The sequence below is a fragment of the Streptopelia decaocto genome (genome assembly GCF_964273445.1).
Source record: "Streptopelia decaocto genome assembly, chromosome: 4".
NCBI classification, from domain to species: Eukaryota; Metazoa; Chordata; class Aves; order Columbiformes; family Columbidae; genus Streptopelia; species Streptopelia decaocto.
The window spans coordinates 69,530,620-69,558,111 of record NC_138658.1 but is presented as its reverse complement, the minus strand read 5'-3'; the positions used below and the strand labels follow the sequence as shown (position 1 = coordinate 69,558,111).

Genomic DNA, 27,492 nt, shown 5'->3' with positions numbered 1-27,492 from the left:
AAGCTGAGGTTCCCAAGATTGTGTATCAGGTAAATAAATAGTGGAACTTGCCAGCCTTGGTGGGATGCCATCGGAGCAAAGAACCTGACTGCACTCGCACTCGGAAATATCTAAATTGGGGAGTTATCTCTGTAGTAAAGAATGCCCAGATCCTAGTCTGATAATAAAGCCAGAGGGATTTAAGCCAAAGTATGAGCCATGGAGAGCAGTGTAAGATGGAATATATGAATATGGATCATTTTGCTATATGGAGTCATTGCCAAGAACTTTTGATCAGATACTTCAGGCTGAAATAATTGTGATTTTTCTGTGGATGCAAAATGCAGACCATCAGAAGCTGGTTTAGACTAGCACTTTGAACAAACCTGAAACAAACGCTGTGATTAAATGTGAAACATGACTGAAATTGAGCAATAGTGCAAAAAAGAAGTAGTAGGCTTAGAATGTGTAGTAGAAAGTGCAGGTACAGTATCTGTTCATTGGGTGAATGTTTGGTTCAATAGTGGTAGTGACAGTTGAGTTGTCAGAAACTCTGCAAATAAGGATAGCAACTATCTTTGCTTAGCACAGCTTCTTTCTACAGTCAAACCTTTTTAGATTTTCCCATAAGAAGTAGGTACAACATAATTCATTGTACCTAAGTCGGTGAAGTAATCCAGGGAACTAATGCTATGCTGAGAAAAAGGGCAGCATAGATGACAAGAGAGACCCATTGCAAACCAATGCAAAAGTTTTGGAGAGTGGACAAGAAGGATTTGGTTTGTTGAACAGGAAAGTGTTTTATCTTTCTGTCTCCAAGTTAAATGGATGAGCTACGCTATATCTGCAGAAATGTAAAGCTTGCCTCGAATTCCAGACCTTTTACCTGTAACAGTCATTCTAATCTCTCTTCTGGAGAGATTCCCGATGTAGAAATAGAAAGGGAATTAAGAACACTGTGGATGGTAGTAATGCATTTTGGCAAGAGCATGTTAAAGACCCAGCACAGGGAGATGCTTCAAGTAATGGCCGAACCAGAAAGGCCACTTATTAGCAAGTATTTGGATTTGCTTGGAGAGGTTCTAGTGTTCCAAGTCTCTTGTGAGCTCAGGCCTTGTTTGAGTGTCCCTGGCGTACAGCTGCCAGTTGTGTGTGTGTTTTTTTGCTTTGGGGTAGTACGTTGGTAGAATGATTAATATAATCACATGTATATAGTTACAGTCAATGCGTGAAGTAGACCATAATTAGCGTAGTATGGCCAGGATCACATTATAGACAAGGTGACATTGATCAGATATGGATATGTACAGTTCTTGATGAAAGGTACAAGTCTGTAAGTAAAATTCCATAGTGCCACTGAGGCAGTATTAACTACCTCTGAACTTTACCTTCTAGTTCTTAAAGTGATGGGATGTGAAGTTTAATGTACTGGATGAAAGAAATCATCTCTATTTTTACATATTACCCGTTCACATTAGAGGTGTATTATCAGTATGATGTGATGCTGTTTTTATAAACAACAGAAGATCTGGCCAAATACTGCTCTAGGATAGAGATTATGATGGTCTCCTATGTATACATATAGCTAGGCTTTCTGACTGTTGACAAGGCCTCATATATCACTGGTGTCACAACGCTGCTTTGTGGAATTATTCCAAAGCACCAACCGTGCTTTTGGCATCTAAATCCACCCGCTTGGGTGAACGGTTTCTAGTGCTGTGATAGACAAAGGTAGCAGAGTTCTAAGGGTCTAGGCAAAATGATTGTATCCTCTGTAGTAAAATTAGTTGCTGTCTGGTGTGATCTGGGCAACATTGTTTATTTCTGTAGAAGTGTAGCAGATAACGTTTTGTTAATAGTATGGTTTGATTCATTACTTACATTGATTGCTTACTGTATGTTACCATCCCAGATTTAATCTTCCTTTCTCAGAATTTGCACGATCAAAAATTTTCATGATACTTGCAGTGAACCTTCAGGCAATTGCTGTGCTGTCATGACTACATATGGGAATAAGTACAGAATCATTGGCCACAGTGAAGAGGAAACAGATTCTAGTGTGCTTTACTACTGCAACGAGTGTTGTGTAGAACCAGAGGATCCAGATCCTGAAGGTATCATGCAAGGAGTGGAGGTAGGATGCTGAAAAGAAAAAGCAGTGGGATTAAAGAAGAGGTGGGAATTTAAAGTAGGCTTGGACCAGGTGAAAAAGCAGCATAAATAAGGAAGGAACTCTGCATCCAAGCGCCAAGCTATTTGAGATTGCATTTGGTTCTTTGTTCGCAAGCGAAGGAGAAGCCAGATGCACAGCTCTGGCTCACCCCAGAGACAGAGGGAGACATCGAGAGACTCATTTCATTGGTGAGCAAAGACCTGGACTGCATGAGCATTCCGGCCGTATTGAATTGTCAAGTTCTGTTTTGCTAGAGAGGGGCCATTACCTCCAGCTGAACCATTTGAAACTCTCCAGGAGACAAAATTCCCAGGTTTGCATTTGAAAACATAACTTCTTATTATTATTAGCCATTTAAGTGACCAATGAGGGCTACCTTTTAGTGTTTATTAAGAACTGGTGGTAGATCCTACCATTTTAGGCATCAGTGTTCCTCTTTGCTTATTTGCAGAGGAGAAGTGATTCTTTTCTATTTGATTTGTGGTCACACCACAGTAGTATGTGTATTCTATTCTCTCTTCAGACAGAAATAATGATGTTTTACAAGAATTTGAATTTACTCAAATATATCTCCTTCCTTCACCACCCAATTTCAGCAGAAGGAGCAGAACTGACAAAATTTAATTTCTGCAGCAATGGAGAAAATAGTATTTCTTCTGATTTTGAAGAAAACAAATTAATGGGGAGGAGTCCTGTTGCAGAATCTTCTACCCTTATCCTCGGCAGCAAGGGTTGGTGGCAATAGCTTTTCCTGAGGAGGAACAAAAAGACAAGTCCATCAGTTTTGTAACCTTGCTTTGTGCAGTAACAAGTGACATTTGAAGTGAAGAAATTCTTCGCTTGCCATTCTACAGCTCCTAACTGTACAAGCTGGTATTGCTTTTGTGAGAAGGCAATAAATATTTCTTTTGGTTGATGAAAATAGACTGGAACAATTAGGTTCTGAAATTTTATGCATTGGGGGAAAAAAAATGGCCAACCTAAAACAAATTAGGAAAGATCAGTACTCTTAAAAAAATGATGGCAAATAACTGTAAGTGCAACTGTAAGTACACTAACCTTTTTCACACAATTTTCGAAATATGCTTAATCTTTTTCTTCAAATGTATATTACAACTTTGTGTAAACATTATTATATGCTATAAATGTAAGGAAATTTTCACATACTCATTTAAATATACTTTGTAGGTCAGCTTTGCCATCTGACTGGACTGGTTGACTGAAACAATTGTGTTTCTACCGCAAGACTAATGAAGTCTTTACTTCAGGTGCTTTTAAACTTACAATTGGCTACTTTGGACTAAAGTTTCCTTTTTTTTTTTTTTTCTCCTTTCCTAAGTCTTTTATAAGACTAGTGGTAAATTGCCAGAAAGTTTTAGTATGATTATTTTTGGTTCTCTATCAGCTATTGCAGTAATGGTTTTCTTCAAGAGAGATAATACTTTTGAATTTGCTGGATAGAGCTGGTTTGTAACAATTTTTGGCAAACCCACAATACAATTTTCAGTTGTGTTTTCTTCTGAAAGTAAATTCTGTTTAGATCCTGTAGTAATTTTTCATGATTTTAAAATAGTGAAGAACAGTCACAATGTACTACATGATAGTGGATGTCTCTGCTCCTATTTGATATTTTATGCAAGATAATGTGAACAAGTTTTCAAATGTATTAGCAAGAATGTGTTGCAACTTTACTAATCTCTGTAAGTGTCTTGTCTCATTCTGATCTGAAAACAGGAATAGCCTTTGGTGTTAAAATTGATGAGGGAATGGAGAAGACTTACCAAAAAGCTCTTTACAGAAAAAAACAGCAGCCATGTATTAGCTTTTTCAGTTCAGCTGAAAGCCTGATTTGTAGGTAATAAAAATAGCTTTTGTGGATAAAGTTCTCTTACTGTGAATTTGTATTTAGGTGTGTCATCTTCTCCTTCTCCTCCCCCTGCTCCCTGAGTAATTCACCTGCAAAATGGCTGTAAGAAAGCCCTGAGACAAAAGTGGTATCTAATAGTGATGCTTGGTTTTGATTACTTACTCTGTTCACTCCCTTTGGCAGAATTGGAAGGAATGAACTACTCCATTATTTCTGACACACAAGAAAAGCATCTCTGAAATTGCAGCAGATGTGGAAGAAATGAATAATAAATATCACATAAATGATAGTGGCCTGGACAGTGAAGGAGGAATCTGACATGCAGACTAACTGTACTTGGCTCATGACTCCTGTCAGATGATGGAACTTCAAGTAATTAATAACATTATTTAAAATGTCTGCAAAATAATTTGCCTTATGTAGAACCTATTTTTTAGTATGGAAATGTGTACAAAGTCGTTGCAAGGATTGTCCGATTGTCATTCTCTGATTAAAATATCTAGAGACCTTTCTCTGATAAGTCAGATCTTCTTTTGCTTACTGAAAGCTATTTGTTCACAGGCCAAAATACCATTTTCATTCAGCAGACTCCTTGGCTGTCATGTTTTTTCCTTTTTGTTAGTGAAAATGGTACTTGTTGGGTCACCAGACAGTCAATATGGGCCGATACCAGCTTAAGCTCATTAGCTGCTACTAGTGTGTGGCGCTTTTGTCCCCATCCTTTCCCTGCCCTCCCCCCACTTTCCTTTTCTATAGATATAGAGTCATCTAGAAAAAGATAAGGGATTGCTTTTGCTTCTATGTAATATGGTGGTCAGCATGAGTGCATTTAATTTAACTACCAAATCTAATCATATGCTCAGCTGCTCTATTGTCCTCTTCTCACAAAGAGCCCAGTCCTTTTTCTTGCTTATGGTATTTGTACTACCATAAATTTTAGATAACAAAGGTTGTGTAAAATGTAACAGGCTTTAATTTTGCCCTTCTTTCTTGAAACCTTTTGTTTTTCCCACGTGTACGTTTGCTAGTTTCTTCCATTTAACCGGACCCCACAACCTAGCTTGTTATATTATGGGGAGGACTGAGATGCATATTGACGATTTCCCTCCATTGGTTGTCCTAGAGATGCGGAGAGCAACTCGCAGGTAAAATCACCAAGTCTCATCTCCTCAGTGGGACTGTATTTGCTTATAGGTACTCACATCTCTCATCTTTGCTCGTTATTCTGCCTCTTACTTTAAGCCTCTTCTCATTTGACTCCATTAAATCTTTGTACAAACATGGTCTATTTTCCATATTATATAACCTGCATCTACCGGTTCTGATAATCTTACTGTCTCAAATTACTGCCCGTGTCTTTGTTTTCCCATTTACTGCTGGCCAGGTGCCTTGACGTCCTTTTACCACTTACACTCCTGGATTTGTTGTCTCTCTAGGCCCCAGCGATTTGAAGGCCCTTTTTCAGTGCTTTCAGCTGGTTTTAGTGACCTGTGTTAGTGAGAATTGTTAACTGAACCTTCACTCACCGGACTTCTAGAATCTGTGTGCTGTGTATGTTCAGACATATTAGGCAAATCAAGGTAAGCCCTGGAAGTTCAGGGTTTTTCACCGCCTGGTCTTCATATTTTTGTGATATGGAATTACTACCCTTAGGTTAATTAGGTAGGAACAGAGCAACTTAATTTCTTTAAGCCATGTCTTTTCACTTATTGTTATTTACTGGTCATTGTAGGCCCTGAGCAGCTTGATCTGCATTGGTCCTGAAGAAGTCTCTCCCAGCCTAAACTGTTCTGTGATTCTATGATGGTTTTTATCATAGAATCATAGAATACCGGGTTGGAAGGGACATCAAGGATGATCTGGTCCAACCTTTCTTGGCAAAAGCACAGTCTAGACAAGATGGCCCAGCAGCCTGGCCAGCTGAGTCTTACAAATGTCCAATGTTGGGGAATCCACCACTTCTCTGGGGAGATGATTCCAATGGCTGATTGTTCTCTGAGTGAAAATTTTCCCTCTTGTTCATGTTTTGAAAGTCTTAAGCTATCACTTTTTTTTTTAATGCATCCAGTGTTTTGAGAATGCGTACACCAGTAATGTAGTCTGATTTGATTATTTGTTGCTCTTTTTTTGGGTTGTCCTGGCCTGCCTCAAACTCGATAGCTTTCTAGCTTAAATAAGTGATGAGAGGAAGAGATATTATTAAGCAGGACAAAAAACACTAGTAGAATTATGGATGAAAACAGTTACAAAATGCAGATGTCTCGATCCAGAAATCCAGACCCTGGTAAGCAGCTAATGGAGCCATATTAAAAAATGTTTTTCAACTTACCCGTGTAGTTGTTGGGCAGGAGGGGAGGTCACAGGAGGTGTTTTGGGTGCTGATCCTGCTGTGGGGAGCTGTGATTGCCCGATGGGGTGTTGGCTGCTCGGCCGGTCCAGGCAGCCACTGGAGGGCGTCTGTGGCCACAGAACCGCTGGGTTTTCGGCTGGAGGGACTGTGGATGCCCAAATCCAGTCTCTGTTTTGCATTCTGGTTTACTCTGTTAAGAATCTGCGGGAGGGAAGTAGAGATTTTGCAACAATTCCATGTTTTGATTTTTTTTTAAGGAATTTTGCTGGCACCTCTGTAACCATAAGTGTCACATGTTCTGTAGCGGGTTTGCCTTTTGGCTAGAGATGTATAGAATTTGTCATCAGTTGTTTCTTAAAATAAATATGATTTCAGTTAAATCTGCTGAATCGCAGCTTGAAACATTGTCATATTATTAATTGGGTTGAAAGTCTGTCTCATGTCCATGTTTTCAGAGATCTTGTGAAAGTACGTGAGGTAATCATATATAAAATTGATTACCCTGAGCATGGATATGGTGATTATTGTGCTGAGCTTTCATAATATTTATGATGGTGTATTTCTCTGTATCATGTGTACACTGGACCTGGTAATATGAAGAGTCTATGAATATGAATTTTAAAAACAAAAATTATCATCTTGCCTGGTCTAGGAGCACAAAGGAGTCGTTCTGCCAGATTCATTTGTTTGCTACGATATTACAGTGTTGAAATAGGCAGAGTTGGATTTTAGAACCCTCAGACAACTTGTCTAGGGCAGATAGTAGCGCAGTTTTAGCTTGCTGGATATTTTCAAATTTCTGTATGGAAAACAGATGTTAGGTGATTGTTGTTATTGAAGAGCTAGAACTCCGACAGTTGCTTTGACTATTTAAATTCTGCACAGTGTAGCCACTGGCCTGAAGGATCAGCTGTTTCCCAGTGGGCTGGCGTTCACGATACTAAACGCTCGCTTTTTACTTGTTCTCATAGCCAGAACGCTTTGGGACACATTGAGCTGTGGTGTTTCCTTGGGAGATGAGCTTTGGTGAAAGCTCGAGGGCCCATCTGTGGTGCGAGGAGAAGCTGGTGCTGCTGCTGTCCATGGTGCAGTTGCCGCAGTAACGCAGCCTGGGGAGAGTTTACGCTGGCACGACCTCTTAGAAATAAACTCATCTGGTTTATGTTGTTATTAATGATATTATCTTAGGTCTAAGACTTACTTGTTTTAAACCTTTGAGTAATTAGCGTGGGTAAGACTCATGCTGATCGTTAACTGATTGTTAAAATGAAAGCTACAATTTTATTCTCTGCTTTTTAAAAATCGATGGTTTATCAGTTATTTTTCCTGGACCTTTTCATAGTGCATGTTAACAGATATTGAAGTATTTTGGTGATTAAGATTGAGGTCCCACTTTGAATACTGTGACCAGTTTGGGGCCAATCATTATAAGAAGGACATTGAAGTACTAGAGGAAGTGCAGAGGAGGCGACAAAGCTGGTGAGGGGCCTGGAGCACAAGCCTGATGAGGAGCGGCTGAAGGAACTGGGGCTGTTCAGCCTGGAGAAATGGAGGCTGAGGGGAGACCTTATCACTGTCTGCAACTACCTGAAAGGAGGTTGTAGCATGGAGGGTGTTGGTCTCTCCTCCTGAGTAGCAAGTGATAGGATGAGAGGAAATGGCCTCAAGTTGCACCGGAGGAGGTTCAGATTGGATATTAGGAAAAAATTTCTCATGGAAAAGGTTGTCAGGCATTGGAACAGGCTGCCCAGGGCAGTGGTGGAGTCACCATCCCTGGAGGTGTTTAAAGGCATTTAGACAAGGTTCTTAGGGACATGGTTTAGTGCTAGAGTTAGGTTATGGTTGGACTCAATGATCCTGAGGGTCTCTTCCAACTGAAATGATTCTATGATTCTATAGGCAACACTTCTTTTAGTAAAACTTGAATGTTTTAGCACCTCGAGTGTTATATTAGTGGGGACATATTTATCTGAATACTTGGTAGCTTTTGACATTTCTGTATTATTAAAAACATTCTCTGTCTTTTTGTCTCAATATAGCAGTGTAAGACTGGAAACATCTGGGCTGAATGGACTTTAGCATCAAAAGAAGTTCTCAACTGTTAACTCGAAAAATCAACTACATCAAAATGAAGCAGGTACCAGAGATCCTTGGAAATACCAATGGGAAAACTCAGAATTGTGAAGTGAATCGTGAGTGTTCTGTCTACTTGGGCAAAGCACAACTGTCTGCCACTCTACAAGAAGGTGTCATGCAAAAATATAATGGCCATGATGCTCTTCCATTTATTCCAGCTGATAAATTGAAAGATCTAACTTCTCGTGTGTTTAATGGCGAGTCTGGGGCCCAAGATGCCAAACTGCGCTTTGAACCCCAGGAAATAAAGGGAGTTGGAACACCACCCAACACAACTCCTATCAAGAATGGCTCTCCAGAAATTAAGCTGAAAATCACTAAAACCTACATGAACGGAAAGCCTCTCTTTGAATCTTCCATTTGTGGAGACAATGGTGCAGATGTGTCTCAGTCAGAGGAAAATGAACAAAAGCCAGCAAACAAGGAGAGGAGAAACAGAAAAAGAAGCATAAAATATGACTCCTTACTTGAGCAGGGTCTTGTTGAAGCAGCATTAGTGTCGAAGACTTCAAGCCCCACTGAAAAGAAGGTAGTACTTTTTTTTTTTAACATTCTTTCTTTTGTTAGGTTTGTTAATCGTACTGAGGTTTCATTTGTTCATATTCTAATCTTCGTTTCAGGTTTTTCAATAGGTGCTTCCCACAAACTGGTCACTTTCTGTGGTACTTTCTTAGCCTCAACTAAGTACAGATGCAGTCCGGTTCCGGTCCACGTTTCTTGCCTGGACTAGGAGTACCCCATAAATTCTATTTCCATATAAGTAAAATAAGTCTCCAGAGCAAATCAGGGCATGTGGTGTTAGGGGATGTTTGAGACGGAAGCTTCATCCGGACATGCAACCAGGACCTAGCCAGGATGTGCACCTGGGCAAGGGACCTGTTGAAAGCTCTTTTAACCGTAGGAGCGTGAGGTATTCTGGCTCCCTAATAACCAGATGTTTCAGGAAAAAATAGCTATTTCTGTATTCCTGGTTCTGAATTAAAGAAAAATGTACTCAGCTGTCAGGTGGCTGATAAGCTGGGCTCTTTACCTTCAGATTTTGGCAGTTGGAACGTCATCCCAACCCTCACTTGTCATCTGAAAAGAGCTGGTTTTGCTTGCTGTAACCTAGTGAATTGTATTAGTTGAAAAGGTCTAGATAATTGTATTAAATGTCATTAACTTTTGTGGTCAAGCTCATCTGTTTTTTTTGCTTCCTTTGAACATGAGCAGAAATGGAAATTTCACTTTTAAAAGTTTACTTCACCAAGTTGTAAATAAGAGTGCTGCTGGGAGTCTTTTTCCCACCTTTTCTAGTTTTTGTTGCTAGACTCCATTTAAAGGAATGTGATGTGCAATCATTTTATCTTGGAGGAAGAATCCTACATAGCAGGGGTACTTCTGTGTGTGTGTGTGTTTTAAATTTCTCAATGAGTGATTCAGAATAGTGTTGTATAACAATGTTAAACACTAATGGATGCTTTGGCTAGTGAACAGGTCCTATTTTTATACACCTTAAATGCAAAATGTATGTTATAGTGTTCTGTCAACTTCAGATTTACTAGTTAATATCGATTCTTACTTCCTCCCAAATCCACATGTGCAGAGAGCTGCCACACACATTGCTGCCATATTACTGATTTTATTTGCCTTATTTTCGTTAGAACTACTTAATGAATGAGTTTACAGAACTGTGTAAACATTCTTCTAAGTATCAGAAATATTTATCATTTATGATTTGAATATATTATTCATCCTAAACGATCACTACTGATGTTTTCAGGAATTTTATTCAAGAGTTTGTTTTCTTTAATTTTATTAAGGAGAATGTTTTAACACTAATTGGTTCAGACTTTTCCAGATCACTACTTGGAGGTAAAAAATATGGGCATAGTCAATAGCTGGAGTAATTATTTGTCCTGTTAGTTGCTAATGAGGATAAATTGGAATAAAAGGTGGTATATTTATTAGCATCAAGAACTGTAACATATTTATGTGGAGTCTTTGTTGGGGTTTGGTTGGTGTTTTTTTTTGTTTTGGGGTTTTGTTTGCTTGTGTTTGGTTTTGTTGTTTGTTTTCTTTGTTTTTAAAGAAAGAGATACAATATTTAATACACCTATCTATACAGTTTATTCTGAGGCCTTTCGCGTAGGTTGTCAATTAAGAGTGGCCTTTAATTTTTCTTGATGCATGGTTCATTTAAGACTAAAAGAAAGGTTGGTCTGGCTTCTGAGTTGTCTTTTGGCCAGAAATGGTCAGGAGAAAACCATGTCAACCCTGTTTCCCAGAGTACTTGAGACTTGGTGGCTGGGGAGCGATGGGGTTATTGGCTCCTGTGCTGAACCAGTGAGCTGCCAAACTACCAAATCGGGGCACCCACCTGCTTGATCTCAAACTGTGCAATACCCTGTTCTTTTCAGAGCACTTGAAACAGAGGCTCACGTTCTGCCTTTTTTTCCTTGCATAGTTCACTTTGGAGCACAAAGGACAAAAGCAAAAGCATTTGAAGGGCACAGGATGTTGACTTATGATTTAACTCCTTTGTTGTAAAAAGTCTGGGGCTTTATTTCACAGAGGGGGTTTGCAACTGTGAAGGTTTAAAATAAAGGAAGAAGAACATAACACTAGGGAACATGCTGAAAGATTTTTCAAATGTTTGTCCACACGTAGACTAGTGATATATATGTGTTATATGTGATTATAACCGTAATATTTTAATATCAGTGTTCTTTGGTTTTAGGCCCCTGCCCTAGCTGTTATTTCATCACCAGCATCCAAAGACTTAATGTTGGTGCATTGTACTGTGTTTTTTTGTGGCTGCAAAGTGGAAGTTAGAGAAATATGCATGGAGTAAAAGCTGATTAATTTTGCACTTAGATACCTGTTTATTGCAGGTTACAAGTTAACGTAGAACCTGTTTGGTTTCATTTCTGGGCTGGTTTCTCTCTCAATTTCTCATTGTCCAAGCTCTTACTCTTTTGATTTAGCAAAAATCACCATGGTTCAAATACTGCCTTTTGTGTAAGGTAATTCTATCTCTGTTTGATGGACACAGCAGATTACCGTCTTGCTGAGTTGAGAGGCATATCATTTAACAAATGTTCCAGTGCTCTGTTGTTGGGTTTTCTTGTTGTTTGGCCATTTTTTGTTAACACAAAGGAAGGCTGTTTAAAACTTTTATCTGCAAGTCAGTTTTCAATTGAGATTAAACACTATCTGCTTGGCTCTGACATGAGTTAGGTTTCTGTTGATAATCACCACATTTTTCAGGTCTCCGAGAAACAGCTGTGCTGCTTTCACCTTCGCCAGGTAAAGGAGGGGAAGCAGGACAAGCCGTGGCTCTTTCCTCCCTCCCATCCTGCTTTTCACCCTTCTTCCCTCCACCCCAGTATCTCTCCATCTGCATTTACTTTAAAATCTAGGTCTCTTCTAATAAGACCTGGTTTAACAACTTCTATGCCAAGACCACTGACAGTGGTCTGACACCACCCCCAAATGTTCGGTGGTGGTGGGTATCGCATGGGAGATGTTTGAATCGACGCCAAACTCGTGGGCTCCGATTGCTGCCCACTCGATGGTGCTGCCTGTGAGCGTCGCCGTCTGTCTCAGGACGAGATTTTTGTGGCGGCTGCTTTTTTGAGTCATTGTTTTTGTCAGTTCTCACAACGCCACCAGTTAGGAATGAGGACTTCCCTACATTTTTTCCTCATTTGATACTTCTGTGAGAAGTGAGACAATCCTATTTGGAGGAGAATGGCAGAGGTTTACTTCATATACTAATATGAAGTAATCCAAGTCTGATCCCTGGAGCAATCCAGAGCTTCTGTACGGGAAATGAGAGGACATGTATCTGCAGCTCTCACGCTGGTGGTCCCAAAGTAGGGCTGTGCTCTTTAACCCTGAGAGCAGCTCAGGATGTGATACTGCCACACTTGAGCTTGTTCTGCAGAAGCCACTTTGGGGCTACTGATGGCAGTTTGCCCTTTTGGCATTGGTTCCTGGCGTGGCTTCTGAGCACGGGTGCAGGAGCTCGGAAAAGCAGCAACGCCGCGTCCAGAACAAACCTAGAAGTCCGCACACTGCTACAATTGCTACTTAGGAGATTCCAGCTGTGTAAGATGTACATGATCCAAAAGCTGTACCTTCTACATAGCTTCTTAGCCAGTTTTCTTGTAGCTGTCTTTTATTGTAGTATTATACCAGAAACTTGGCAGTTTGTTACTCTTTGCTTGGTACAGCCTATAATGAATTTGCAGCAGCTATGCGGGGGGCAATTGCAAGTTGCTGGAGAAATTCCACTAGTCCTTGTCATGTGTTTCGGTTGCTATTTCATCTTCACAGAGCAAAACTGTTCTGGCCAACTCCATTAGATCTGATATCTAGGTAATATTTTAGTGCCTCTTCCAGGGAATGGCAGAGATTTAGACACCCAGTAAGGGTAGACAGAAGCAGTCTGAGGATTATCTGCTGCTTTTTATGCTTTTGTGCTAAATACAGGAAAAAGGAGACCACTGAAGGAGGTGATGTTGCTCTGCTGCTTGCATCTAATAAGCAGAAACCAGCAAGTTTCCCCTGTAAGACTTGGGAGGTGTGTGCTCATCAAATATTTCATTACCCTGTTATAGCTGTTACAGGCAGATCCTGATGGGACTTGTTGTGTTGTCACTTCAAAAAAAAACTGAAAAGAAAAAATAAAGTCAAATAAAAGCGTCTTTTTCAGAAAGAGAACGTGCTTGATTTTTTGAATTCCTGGTCAAGTGCAATTACTGAACTTGTCATAAAATGCACAGCTAAACTAGCATGGGAGTCAGGATCTGGAGCTGTAGGGTAAAATGAACTCAATTACCTTTTTAATAGCCCGTTCTTGAGGAATCAGGTCCTGTCTTCAGGCGAGTGATAACTCAGGCTGGCTGATGTCATCAGAATCCCAAAGGAGTAGGAGCAACCCTAAAAATATCTTCTGGGTGATCCCCTCAGGAACAAGAGAAATAACTTCTCAGCCTTTTTGGAAGGGTTCCGGAGCTACTGTTTTGCGTTAGCTGTTGTGAAGGATTCTGTTCAGCTATGCCTTGAAAACTTGTTTGTGCTAAGCAGTTCACGATGTGCAGCAGTAATTGTTACTTTGGAACTTAAAATTGTTTGTTCTTAATGCCTCATTGGAAAAGTATCTTAAAGAACTACTCATGAGTTAAGAAGCACCAAAAAGCATAGAGCGTCAAGAGTGTTCTGGTTTGGGAGGGGACATTAGAAGCTATGATTATTCTCAGAGTGGCTACAAAATTAATTACAGAAAGCATAAGTATTTGTTCAAGGCTCTCTATACCAGACTTCTTGCATGTAAAAGTGGCTGAATTAAGTACACTTTCTGTGTAGAACTCTCATCTCAATATGTAATGTCTAAATACCTTTTTTTTCTATCTCTTCATAAACATATTGGTGGAAGAATCCAAATGAAATATGAAATAATATCTTGAAGTGATGGCAGAAATGGATAGCTCTACCATGTTGGATCAAGGAGCCACTTAATTCAGCACCTCAGCTGGGGGTTGAGGTGCAGCGGAGGATTCGTAATGCAGAGTATGAATGTGGCAAATAATTTAGTGATGCTCATTTTGTATATGTTCAGCCTCCAGCAGTTGGTGACTCAGAGGTTTCTAGAGCTGGTGACTTTGTATTTAATAGCTGTAGACAGCTACATTCATGGAAGAAGACCTCAGGTTCTTTTTTAGCCAGTGTGAACCTTTTGCATCCATGACATTAAGTAATAAAGCAATAAAACAGCTCTTCTTCCTTTTCAGTTTGCCACCTATTTGTTTTGCTTGATGCTCTCATAATACTAGAAGTAGGGATCATGGACAAACTTCTCTATTGCTGGTGGGTTTTACAGATTTCTGACAAATCATCTCAAATTTCAAATCTCAGCTGCAACAGCCCTAGTGTGTTGTTGCACACGTAGGAGCCGTTCCAGAATGTTACTTGTTGCTGTCTCTTTTTTTTTTTTGAGAAAGAAGGACCAGAATAGTAGAGAACGTTCAAGATGCAGATGTCTTGTGGGTACATACAGTGACGTGTTAATTACTTTTTAAATTTCATTATTTTTCATTATAAATAATACTTAGCATTTGATAGATTCTTGGTGGCTTCTGAACACTGAGAGTTTTCTGTGAAAAAAAGAGAGCTGACCAAATGTAATGTAACTCAAATGCAAGGAATGTCAGCGACTGTTGCATTGTTTCTTACTCAGCTTTGATTTGTGCATTCCAGGACTTTTAACATTTTATTTTGGTCTTTGGGGCGCTGTGGTGGAAATGGCAGATCAGATAAAGTGGTGAGCAGCCCATCTTCCAGAAGAACTAACTTCTCTTTACATCTCAACAGCACATTGCGTGCTGTAACAGTTTTGAGGTTAATGATACTTTTTTGGGGGTAGTTTTTGTTTTTTACGTTAACCAGACTCATTGCACTGGTAGTGCCATGATTGAAATGAATACTGTCATCTCAGCATCTCTTCATATTGTATTGGCCATTACTGGTTGGTGTGGCAAGGAATTTACTTATTTTCACTGCTTTTCTATCTGAGATACAGTGAAACGTTTGTTTTGATCTGCTGATCATATAATGCATGCCTGACTTTCGTATTTAGCTGAGAGTTAGATCTACAGTTCAGGGTTACGTTACTTGGATGGATTTACAGGCAGATTTTTGGGAAACTTCAATGATCTGTACCAGATGTCATTTCTGGCCCTTAGAGCAACCTTTTGTCAAGAAAGAAAGTTGCTTTGTAGTAACCCTTAGGCAAAGTAGCAAAACCAAAATATTTTGATCTGTCTTGGAACAGTGATATCAGCCTCCTTGACGAGTTTCCTTGTTCTGGAGTGGATTTCATGTATGGCATGTGAACTTTAGAACCTCCAAAAGAGGTCTTTGTTCACATACACTAATTTTGTCTTTGTCTATTATTGTGTTTTGTTATCTTCCTATTATAAATAAATTGATCCAACCGGGCTAACATTTGTATTTCTGCTTTTTGCAAATACCTGAACTACCTACAGGAGTTTTTCTCTTGTGCATCATAAAATGGGCGGTAGCTAAAAGCGTAAGTTGTCAATAATAAAGAATGAATTATCTCCTCAGAATACAGTTCATAAACATGCTTTACTTTGGAAGCAGGAGAGAAAGCTAGATCTTGCACAGGCTGTTGTTAAACAAGCCCTGCTGCTCTTATATGAAGAAGGGAACTGAATCTGTGGCCTCATAGCAGCATTTAACACTAGGAAAGCTTTCTTTTGTTTCTTTATTGTTTTGTTTGTTTTGGTAAATAGATGTCAACTCAAATGTATAGTGAGGATGCCTCTATGAAGTAAAATAATTTGGGATCTTAGTTCTTCTGCAATTGACAGCACTCTGATCGTGCACTTCATGACATTTTAATGCAACCACTGCTCTATTTTAATATTCATATGGGCTTGGGGCATTTCTGGTTGGGGTTTCCCAGGGTTTCTGTGCATCTATATTGGTGAAAATGATAATGTTTGAGGAGTATGCTTCAGCATTGCCAAATCAAGGTAATGTCTGTCTGCTTAGGTTTTGGGGTTTTTTTTCACCCCACTTGCCCCGGGCTGATTAACCACTGACACTGTTCCTTGTATTTCATCTCTGGATGAGCTGAGGACCGACTAGTTACATGTAACAACACAACCTGGATGGAAAGCACTTGTGCCTCCCTTTCCCTATGGGGCTTCATTCTAAAGGTCTAATCTCAAAGGCAAAGTAGTACTGGGACTATCTCAAATTATTAGTCAAGTAACAGAGTCCCTTTATGCCAAATCAGCATTTATTCTATTTCAGCCTAGACAGATTCTTTCAGAAGTGTTCTTGTTGCAAAAAAGTGTAGATGTAAGTATCTGCCTTAACCAGAAAACAATGTTCTGTGAATCTAGTTGCCCATTGGCGGTATTAATCTAGGCTTGGGTTCCTCTGTTTTCTACCAAGAATATTTGGATTCAGAGCATCTACCCATGCTACCTTGGATGTTTGTGAGCATTTTGGGAAAACTCTTCCCTTCTGAATTCTGTAAGGGCATAGGGGAGTGCTAAGGGTAAGGTACAGATTCTGGTCTTGAAAGTATTTGACACCATTGTACAGGCAGATAACAAAATGCATGGGGATATGGCAGTCTGAAAATCTGTAGGTGCGCTGAGATGATTGAGTTTTCATTTTGTTATCCTGTGTGGAACTCATATGGAAGTGACTCAGAAATAACTGTTTCCCATGCCAAACTTCCTCATGGTTCCACAGTGGGGATTGGACTAGATGATCTTTTGAGGTCCCTTCCAATCCCAAACATACTGTGATACTGTGATCTCATGTCCACGCTATCAAATACATACCCAGATACCACATCAAAAATTTAAGCTTTTGAGGGTGGATGAAGGTTGGAGAAGTTGAATATAGGCAGAAATATTTTTCTAATACTCGGAAGAAAAGGTTTCATTCATCTTATCAGGCCTTATCTAATTCAAATACCCATTTCCAAAACATGGAACCTTTCAATAATAAGACAGTTATTTACAATTTAAGAGGTCATCTAAATGTAAATGCAGAAACTCAGTAAAGCAGCTAAAAGAAACTGCTCTCTCCATTTTTAAAAAGATTGAGTGTTGGGAAGTGTTCCAGAACTTGCATGGTATTGGATCTATCTGTGAATGATTGAATCTGTTTCTCTTCAACTCTTTATTCTGAAAAAAGGATTGTGTCCTAGTTACTAAAATACCATGTTAGTTTCTAAAATACTTGCTCATACAGTGTTTATGTAAAGGAAGGTTGCTGATTTGGATAGACATTTGTTTTTCAATGTAAAAGCATCTTATAAAAAAATATCATCTGCTGGAGACTTGCTAATGAGGGAACCAAAGCCAGAAAAAGAATTGAAATGCACTCAGGAGTTTAGTCGTTGATTTGAAATACCAATGTGAGCTTTTATCTTGTTTTGAAATCTATAATCCACATTATGAATCCCTGTCTAAATATAAGTGGATTTTTATTTTCTTCTGCTTGTTTTCCCTCTTGAAAAGGAGCGTCCTGTGTGGTGATATTCATTGTGCTGTCCACAAACTGCTTAGATGAGTTTGTGGAAAGAAATGGAGGAAACAAACGTATTGTCACGGAACTTATATTTCGTTTCAAAGAGCTTCAACCAGCATAGAAATGTTTTCAGGGGATCTACAAGTAAAGCAGTGATTTTCTTCAGCCTTTTTTTGTCCTCTTGGTTTTATAGCTTTACCATCTAAGCACATGGAAGAAAATGAAATAAATCCTGTTTGTGGCAAGAAGATTCAAACTTAGTGTCTTCTGCAAATGTAATTCTTCACACTGACAGATTTGACCCCCTTTTAGTAATAGCAGAAAAGAAGCAAGTCGTTAGTAATAATAGAATAAAATAAAAGATAACTTGAAGATACACATTTAACGTAATTGCTCTTGAAATTTGGAAAATTTTAGTTAAATCTTTGGTTTGATATAAAACTATTAGAAATCTGAAAAACTAACAAACTAACCCCCAGCATATATTGTTCATTTTTTGCTTTGATCTTGACTTCTCATGTCCTCTTCCCCTTCAGTCTTTACCTCACTGTACCATATAATGCACGTTTTACAAGGGCGTTGGGGATTTAATTGTCCAGAGGTTGCTGCAGTGGCCTTTTGAGGGCTGCAGCCTTTGGATGCTCTACTGAAGTGTCCTTTTCAACACAGAGCTTTGTAAACTCACTGCTTCTTTCCTCATATTTCCTCATCCTTCTCCGTTTTGTAGTAATAATTCAGTGTTTTCTCTGCATCTTCTTGCGAGAGTCTGGTTTACTCTTTAGTCTTTTGCCTGAAACATTCTCTCTGTAGACAGTGGTTTGCTGAATATGTAATTACATGGTGTTTTTCCATTAAATAATAAACAGAATATAACAAAGTGGAAAAACTTATTTTTATTCTTAATACATTCAGTTACTTGTGGTTTAGTATCTAAATATACTCCCCCACATCCCAGAAGGTGGGAGCTGTTTGGATAAACATAGGGCCTCCAAGGACTTGTCCTTCTGGGGTAAACATTTACTGCAATGTGTGAATTCTAATCTTAAAAAAGAAATGAAAAAAAATAATAAAAAACACTGAAGCAGTTATGTTTGTGAGGATACTGTGTTTTTATAGACAGAATCTTTTAGACTGAGAACTGACCATTTCTTAACAGACTTCAGTTGCCACCCTTTTATTGTATATTGAGGGTTTTGCATAGATTTTAATCAGCTGTAGTTGCAATTTTTTTGTTTTAAAGTGATTTGCCTTCATGAGGTTTTTGTCCCCAGTCACAGAGTGAGAAGAAGCCACTTCTCTGTCCCAAGTGACAGAACGTTGCTCACTGGGGGAGTAGCTCCGTCCATCCATCCATCCATCCATCCATCCCTCTGCCTGAAGGCTGAGCAGGGATTTGTCTTCTGTCAAATTAAATCCTGAATTTTTCAGGTGGTGAGAGCTTTCTTAGGAACATAACTGTGACGGTGGTTTATCAAGGAAGACATTTGGAATCATTGTCCTGTTACGTAGTTTGTTTGCTTATTTATAGTTCCCTCATCATTGGTGCATTCAAGTGATGGAACCATGTTACAAAAGTAATATTTTCTGTTATGCTGCTCCTTTTTTCTCCAGAAAAGCTAACACCACCTGAACCTCTGAAAGGACTGGAGTTTGTCCTGCAACTCTTTCCTGAATTCACAGTCTTTCCTGATAGAGAGGCAAGAGAAGACAAAACATTTTTACTTCTATTTTTATTACACAAGTCCATGATAGAAAATAGAAGTATCAGTGGATGAAACACAGCACAAGTAGCTAACAGGACCAGAAAAATATGTGAACTTGGTCAACAAGCAATGTTATCTTTTCCACAGTTAAAAAAAAATCACATTTAACTAAGTTTTTGTGTTCTAACTTTGATTCAAAGTACATTTTAATTGTATTTTTTCTGCTTAGGGACCTTGATGATATTGTTTTAATTTTTTTGTAATGCTAGTATATTGGTTTTATTCTGGAATTCCAGCAGTTTGCATTTAGGGTATGACATTCTATTACAGTGCAGTCCAGTGGAAATTCTTTGGTCCAGGGTAGAACTGAATTGAAAATGAAAACAGAAAGGGAGATATCAGATATCTGCAAGTTGTTCAGCATGTTATGTTACGCAGAGGAGAGCATTTACTGTCTTCACTTGTCTTAATTGTTCTCTTTTTTTCTTGTCCGATATTAAATTCTGGTGTGTATTCTTCACCAGTTCTCAACATTGTTCTTTGTCTAATCCCTTTTTGACAATTTACAGTTAGATGAAGTTTTAAAAATGAGTTCTATGCTTTCCAGGTTTTCATAGTGAAATACTAGCTTTTTGATGCTTCAAGTAATTTGCAATAATTTTGAGGGGTTATAATTCCTTGCACATACATGCACATGTACACAAAAGAAATGATAATATTAATGTCTCTACCACTGATCATTTTAAAAGGAATAAAGTTATCTCAGTCTGGCACCACCTAGTAAGCCTTCTAGCTGTTTTTTTAAAAAATCACCTTTTTCCCTTGTTTACAAAACACTCAGCATGGTGTTTTTGTAAGAGTCTACAAAGGTAAAGCTCTCAGTACAGTAAAGATGCTGCGCTTAAATGTGTTTTTCTTTAGTCATTTTAAGATGCTTTTAAACTTTGTTTTACACTCATGGTATGTTCTTATAATATTCATTAATCAGACCAAAACTAAATGGATACTGACTGGATTATGTTCATGAAATGTAGGCAAAGTTAATTAAATACCAATGTTTTCTATGGCCAAGCTGCCACTTCGGGCTGATAGAATGCTGACAGCGGCATCAAAAATTCTTGTTGATCTGCCTGTCACTTGTGAAAATGCCTATGAGGATGCCGAGAGAAATAACAAACAAATCTGTGAAATGTTAAGGGTTCTTCTCAGTGTATTGCAGCTGCTGGCCCAGTTGAGTTGTTCAGGATGCTGGTGCCCTTCTAGGTGTAATTTCTCACACTAAAATCCAGTAGCAATAAGGGAAATACTTTATTCCACACTCCACTCCCCCCCTGGACAAAAGAAACTTAAAATCCGTCTAGCTGCCTTTCAGAGCAAGTCTTTCATGAGGATACTAATCCAGAAAGTCGGGAATTTCAATGTCTGCCATACTCAGTAGCGCAGAGCCTGTCGAATGGTGTGTGTACCAGTGTTAGGACTGGTCTGTGTGGGAGTCATCACCTGCTCTCCCAGGCTTTGACTGCCCATTTATGTAACTTCTCTGCAATCTGGTGTTTGAAAGGGGAGAAGAAAAACAAAATCCCTGGAATTCCTTCCCAAAGTAGAAAAGAAATATGATCACAAGCTGTTTCCTTCTGTTTAGCACAGGAGTGTCAGACTCCTTTTCACCGGGGGCCCCATCAGCCTCGCGGTTGCCTTCAAAGGGCCGAATGTAATTTTAGGACTGTATAAATGTAGAAGTAATTATGTTTATACAGTCTGAAAACTGCATTCGGCCCTTTGAAGGCAACCGCGAGGCTGATGGGGCCCCCGGTGAAAAGGAGTCTGACACCCCTGATTTAGCACAATTAGTTTAAAGTTCGGGGCTAAGGTGATTGATTTGGTCCTTATCCTGCAGAGCTTGCCTATAATTAAGGAAGGAGAGGGAGGGGATATTCTGCGATTAAATGAGTTTATGTTTACTTCTGTCAAAACTGCAGTAAAAGCTAACGGGATGGGTCATACGTGGAGCAGTCCAGATTTATTTAGCAATGACGGCAAACAAAGACAAGCTTTACGTTGTTGATGTTTATGGGTAGAAGACCTTGAAATTTTTCTCGGTTCTAATTAGAAATAAAAAAATCATCAAAAAGACAGAATGAGCCAAAAATTTAGGGGAAATTATTCCAACATAGTTTATTGTGAGACCTTCCCTTGCTTTATAGTTACTCTGTAAACTGGGAATCTCCCGCCTTAATTTGCCTAAGTATCATAACAGAAAGAACTGATCAGCAATTGCAGGAGATATTCCCTGTCCTCTGATGCATTCACACAGACACCAAGAGTGGCTTCCAGTCCTGGCTCTTCATCTTCCATGGATGCATGGTCAGATGCTCTATTCTCTCTGACTACATATTGTAGGAATCAAAATTTGCCCAAACAACAATTCCTCTTTTCTTCTGGAGGAGAAAGAATAAAAGAAGAAAAAAACCAAAACAAAACCACCACAATGTGCAAGCCAAATTATTTTTTTTCTCTACTACTTTGTAACTTGAATGGTGATTTCCTATTCTTAAAAACTGCAGAGAGAACAAGTGCGTCATGAGGAAGCTCCAGCTCTTGTTGTATGAGAACATAGATGCCCTCAGGGGACTGGGTGGTAAAATTGTTCGGAAATACACTTTTCCTTCCATCCCATCAATAATTTAAAAAAAAAAAAACAAACTGGGTACTGAAGTAGAAATCTATACACACGACTGCGTTCTAGTGTCTACCATTTTCTAGTGGTTTTAAACAATTTAAATACACAAGCATTTAATGCTGTTCTAGGAGTTTGCAAGAATATTTTTGAGAGAAAATGTTGAAGAGCCTGTTGATGTCATACAGCTGCTTATCTCAAAAGTATAAGCCAGGATTTTCACCTCACTGTTACTGCTGAGGTACCTGTTGAATAGAGCAGAGTAAGTCCTAGAATGAGAAAATCAAACTAAACCAGAATGATGTGGGAAAGTAAGATGGAAGTGAGTGAGTTCGTGGTGATATTTTCTATAGGTTTTTAAATAATCTTATATGAGAGCTCTTTAAAAATATGTATATAGATTCTTGTCGAGGGTTTAGATTGCGGGGTGACAATCAAACCCTGTCAGATGTATTGCTGACCTCTTCTCCCCTCTCTTTCCCCCTTTTGCCCCTCCCTCTCCCCCCTTCCCACTAAGGACAGGCAATCGGAAGGAAAAGAAGGACAGAGAGAAGAGAGTTGGAAAAATTAAAAATATTTTGCTAATGCTACTAATAAGAATAGAGAAAATAATACAAAATATACAAAACCAATCTTGAAAGTGTCAGCAACTGCAGAGCCAGCACCCGAAGTCCTGGACTGGACTCTGCAGCCAACTGGAGCTGGATTCAGTCTGTCACTGGCCTCAGTTCGCAGGGAGGACTAGAAAGGTCCTCTCCTAATGTCGGCCATAAGCAAAAGGGAAAAAGAGGAAAGGGGGATGAGATCCTTATGATCTCCCACTTTTATATGAAGTATTCACATGAATGGAATGTTATACACAGTTGGTCAGTTTCTTGGTCACCGGTTTCTCATTGCCCTTCTTGTGAGATGTCCATCCATGCTTATCAATAACTTCACATTCCATTGCTACGTTTACCAAAACATGTATCTGGTTCTCCAGGAAAATGCAGCTAATATGAAACTTTAGCTGACAGGCAAAATTCACTAAAAGAGAAACTTGTTTTTTAACAAAACCAGGACAATTCTGTGCTGTGTTTTGCCATTCTTTTAAAATGTGTGCATTTTATCAATAAAAGAAAACATAAATACAGCAAATATTGTGTAGATAAACCAGGTTTTATCAGAGCCTGCCATTTTCAGGATGTTGTTGTGATCGAGTATAGTAAAAGAATTCTAGACATTTTTAAAATGTAGATATATTGAAATGCAATATTCACCGCTGTACTGCCAGCCCTTTTAGACTATGCTGCAATACAAAGCGCTGCCTGACCCTTTTCCTTATTCTGCTCAGAGCGTAGTCATAAATCTTTGCAGCTTAGTTGCACTTTCTGAAAAATTTAAGGACTCGTAAATTAAAAAGAAATTTCAGAATCCCGAGTAGCTTTTGCATTTCTGCAAAGTTAACTCACTGAAAAATATTTTAATCCCACCTATTTAGTTTAAATGCTGAAGCCAGTTTGGGTGTGTTGAGATTTATGTTTTTCCAGATCTGTTCTTGGCTTACGTACGTACGTATTAATTTTTAGCTTTCCAGTGTAACTTTTCATGTCGTGTTTAACTGCTGGAAGGAGCATTTGATTTTTCACATCCGCTTGGAATGTTTTAGGTGTATTGAGAGCGCTGGAGTCGAGGGAAGCTCAGCGCGGGGGTTCTGAGAGTCTTACAGAATCCTTAGGGAGCCGAAAGCCTTGAGGGACGGGAACACGGCTCTGGCTGGAGGCGCACGAACCAGCCCCGAATCCATCAGAAAAGCCGAATTGCTGCATGAGTAACTGTCCCCAACAATCATCTGTGTTTACCAGGAATAGCTTTAAAAGCCTTGAGGAAAAGAGTTTCTGAGTGCATTAATATTTAGGTTTTTTGATTGGATGTGTCTCTGTGTTTGAATAGCGAAAAAATCTCTGCTCTTGCAGCACATCAAAGATTTTTGTTGTTTGTGTTTGGAAAACAGCGTGTGATTAGTCATGGTAGTGTTCTCTGAGTTTAAAATTTCTACAAGGTAACCTGATCTGAATCAACCTAATGCTCCAAATACTTGTTTCTGAGTTCTACATCTCCAGTTACTTAACATTGTTCTTTCTTTCCTCTTGCTGCTTTTATTAATTAAAACAGAGTTTTGCTGCAGCTCTGACATTAAATCCACTAAAAGCCAGATGCTTCATTCAGCCTTGCACATGTGTGAGCTGGTTCTCCACACAATTAACAATGTAACATGTTGCACATAAATTTAGTACTAGAAAAATGCATAAGCAAATAAAAATATGTGATTTTTTTACAGATATCTGTAATGAGATGTATATTAGTGCTTTCTTACATCCAGAGTTAGTGTTTAACTAAATAAAGGTGTTCATTATTTACATCAAATAGAACAGATGAAGCCAAAAAAAACCCAAATTTAACTAACTCTGAAATGGTTTTAGTTGGTGAATAAATGTCTATCATAGGGGAACGCAAAACTCCCTTGGCGTAGTTAAATGCATCCCTTGAAATGGGAATGGTTCCGTAATTGTTTCCCAACAGCCAGAAGAGTTTTATAGCTCTGGGTGAGCACTCAAACTTTTACTGCTAGAACTGGAACAGAAAAAAAACAACTTGTAAAAGGATGTGGGGAAGGTTCCAGGTCACAAATTCCCAGTATGTGAAAAGACAGCTGAAAGAGAGAGTTTGTTTTTTTTTAACTGGTTATTTATCTAGTTTATATTCAGACATAAAGGAAGTATTTCAGTTTATTCTAGTTTGGGTTTGGTTGTTTTGTTTTAACCTAAAAACACTTTTGTGTATGTAGCGCTCAACTTGATTATTAATACGCAATACAGAGGAAGGTTGGCTTTTCCACATCTACATCCAGTGCTCAGTTAATGTGTTTGAAACCAAAGCAAGCTTTCCTGATGGTCTGTCAGCAGTTATTTGAAAAGTTAAAGGCAAACCACAGCCTACTTGCCAGTATTTCTAACTAAAAACAAAAACATAAATGGAACCTGGATTTTTTTTTTTTCTCTGAGAGAACAGAGATTAAGATGTGAGGTTTTTATTACACGTGAAATATAGTTATTGTTTAACAAACATTGTAGCTCTTTATTCTGGTGAACTATTTCTTATTTCCCTCCTTCCATTACCACTCTGGGTCATTATATATAATAAGAATGTTCAAGCAGAATATGAACTGTAGTTTGTTGTTTATTTTTGTGTGTTATTTAGTAATCCTAATGCATATCTGAAGAAACATAATGACAGGTTGCTTGCTTTTTTTTTTATCTTTTAAGGGTCCTGCTAAGAGAGATTCAACTCAAAGTACCGTCAAAGAAGACAAAGTTCATCTGTTGAAGTATAATATAGGAGATCTAGTGTGGTCAAAAGTGTCTGGTTTTCCATGGTGGCCATGTATGGTTTCTGCTGATCCTGTTCTCCATTCCTACACTAAACTAAAAGGTATGTCAGTGATGCTACAAACATCCAGATTTCTTCAGGTATACATAACCATTATTTTAGGAAAATTCTGTTTTTCATGTTAACTATTCAGTTATATTTGCAACTGAATCCACTCCTTACTGTCAAGATTAATGTTAGAATCATGTGGACACTGTTCTTAAGCACATAGCAGACAGAACTTTTTTTCACTGTGTGTTTTTAACTTGGAAAAATCTCCAAAAGAAATCAAAATTGTTATCTGTGAAACTGTGTGGAAACTCTTATTAAAAATTATATGATGGTACTTTTGATTGGTTTTTATAGAGATGCTTGGAGAAGTAATATGGACTAAAAATTATATTGAAAGCTAATGGGAATTAAATAGTCCTGGTGATTGTGCTTTACTAAAATCAATCCATAATTCAGGCAGCTGAATTTTCTGTGATTCATGGAATCAATCCTGGTATCTACAGACAACATTAGTTGATTCTGAATGCAGGGACTGCAGAGGGTTAATGAATAAGAATCTGTACTGTTTCTTAATCTCATCTGCAGCTTTGTTCTGATACCTGAAACTTTGGAGGCTTATCTGCTCTGGTTGTAGAATGATAAAGTAAGATAGTTTGGAAGGGTCCTCTACAAGTCATATGGTCTCCAAGTTGGAGCAGGTTGCTCGGGGCCTTGTTGAGTCTAATAGTTCATGTTTCAAGGCTGGAGACTTCACAGCCTCTCTGGGCAATTTGTTCCACGGACTGGCAGATGTTGTGGCAAGAAGACTTTTATCTAGTTGAAATTTCCTTTCTTTCAACCTATGTCCATTGCTTTTTGTATTAGCGCTGTGTGAATCAGATTGATAAGGTACAGTTTGCCTTTGGTGAGGCTGTGCTGGCCATTCCCGGGCACCTTCTTGTCTTTCATGTGCTTGGATGTGTCTCTTAGGAGAATTTGCCACATAATCTTGTAGTCATTGAGTGTAAGCTAGTCAGCCTAGGTTGTAGTTCCCCGGATTGTTCTTGTTTTTCTTGAAGATAGGTGTGATGTTTGCAATGTCTGCCTTTTTCCAGTCTTTGGGTATCTCCCCTGCTGGTTCTGACCTTTCAAAAATTACACAGATCACCCTTGCAACACCTTCAGCTCCTTGTGAAGCGTCCCATCATCTCATAGGTGTCCAGTTTGATTAGGTGCTCCCTGATTCTTCTTAATATGCTGTGGGTTGTGCCTCAGTCTTGCAGCCTTTATCACTAGAGAGACAGACCTGGAGGCTGGGGGGCAGATGTTACAGTTTAAAAACCAACCAAACAAAACTCTTAGACAGAGAAGGTGTTGAGTACCCCAACCTCTTCTGTGTCCTTTGTCACTCAAGTCCCCTGACTCAGTGAGCGTTTCTTAGCCTTCCCTTTGCTCCTGTTGTATTTACAGAAACTCTTGTTGCTGCACATTGCATCCCTCACTACTTTTAACTCCAGCTGAGCACTGTAAACTCCTTTTTTACTATGTTTCTGCCAAACTGTGCTGAAAGTTTGAAGACCTGAAAATGGAATCCAGGAAACTTACAGATTAAGGAGAAAAACAAGAAGCTAATAGGAATGTCAAACCAAAGAAGCAGGACATAACTTTGTTTCTATATTTATGCTTCTAAATATGTTCATGTATTTTATTAGTTCAAGCAAAAGTGTTGACTTCCATTGTTATAAACAGAGTGAGGCATCTACTTGTCGCTAGGGCTTTTGGTAACTTTTAACTGTGCATTTCCATATGTGGGGAGTGCTTTCGTGGGGTTTTTTATGTAGTTTTCAGGGGTTGCATTGAGAACTTGGAAGGCAGACTAGAGTATACATTTAAAATTTGCACCACTATTACAAATTCCCAATGTAGAGAGACTGTAAACATGTAGGATTGGAAGTCAGAATAATCCTGACACTTTGGAGGTCTGGTCTGAAAAAAAAAAAGAAAAGTAGTTCAGTAAAAGTGTTGAATTTTTACAGTGGGAGGTGATCAAGCTGGGAAATGAGTGAAAAGCTGCATTTTTGCAGAAAGGTATTGGAGAGTCATGATAACCCATTGTAGTTTTCTCTGCAGAAAGACCACAGTCGC

The 27,492-nt window shown here is 38.8% G+C and overlaps 1 protein-coding gene across 4 annotated transcripts in view; it reads left to right on the top strand.

Moving 5' to 3' along the window:
• The window catches only part of NSD2 (nuclear receptor binding SET domain protein 2), a 101,106-nt gene that overhangs the window by 31,379 nt on the left and 42,235 nt on the right, over positions 1-27,492 (top strand). For all 4 annotated transcript variants that reach the window (XM_082050233.1, XM_082050234.1, XM_082050232.1 and 1 more), the window contains exons 2-3: positions 8,409-9,034; positions 25,254-25,419. In XM_082050233.1, the coding sequence (XP_081906359.1) occupies positions 8,438-9,034; positions 25,254-25,419 (763 nt within the window). In that variant the 5' untranslated portion in view covers positions 8,409-8,437. The remainder of the gene's footprint in view (positions 1-8,408; positions 9,035-25,253; positions 25,420-27,492) is intronic.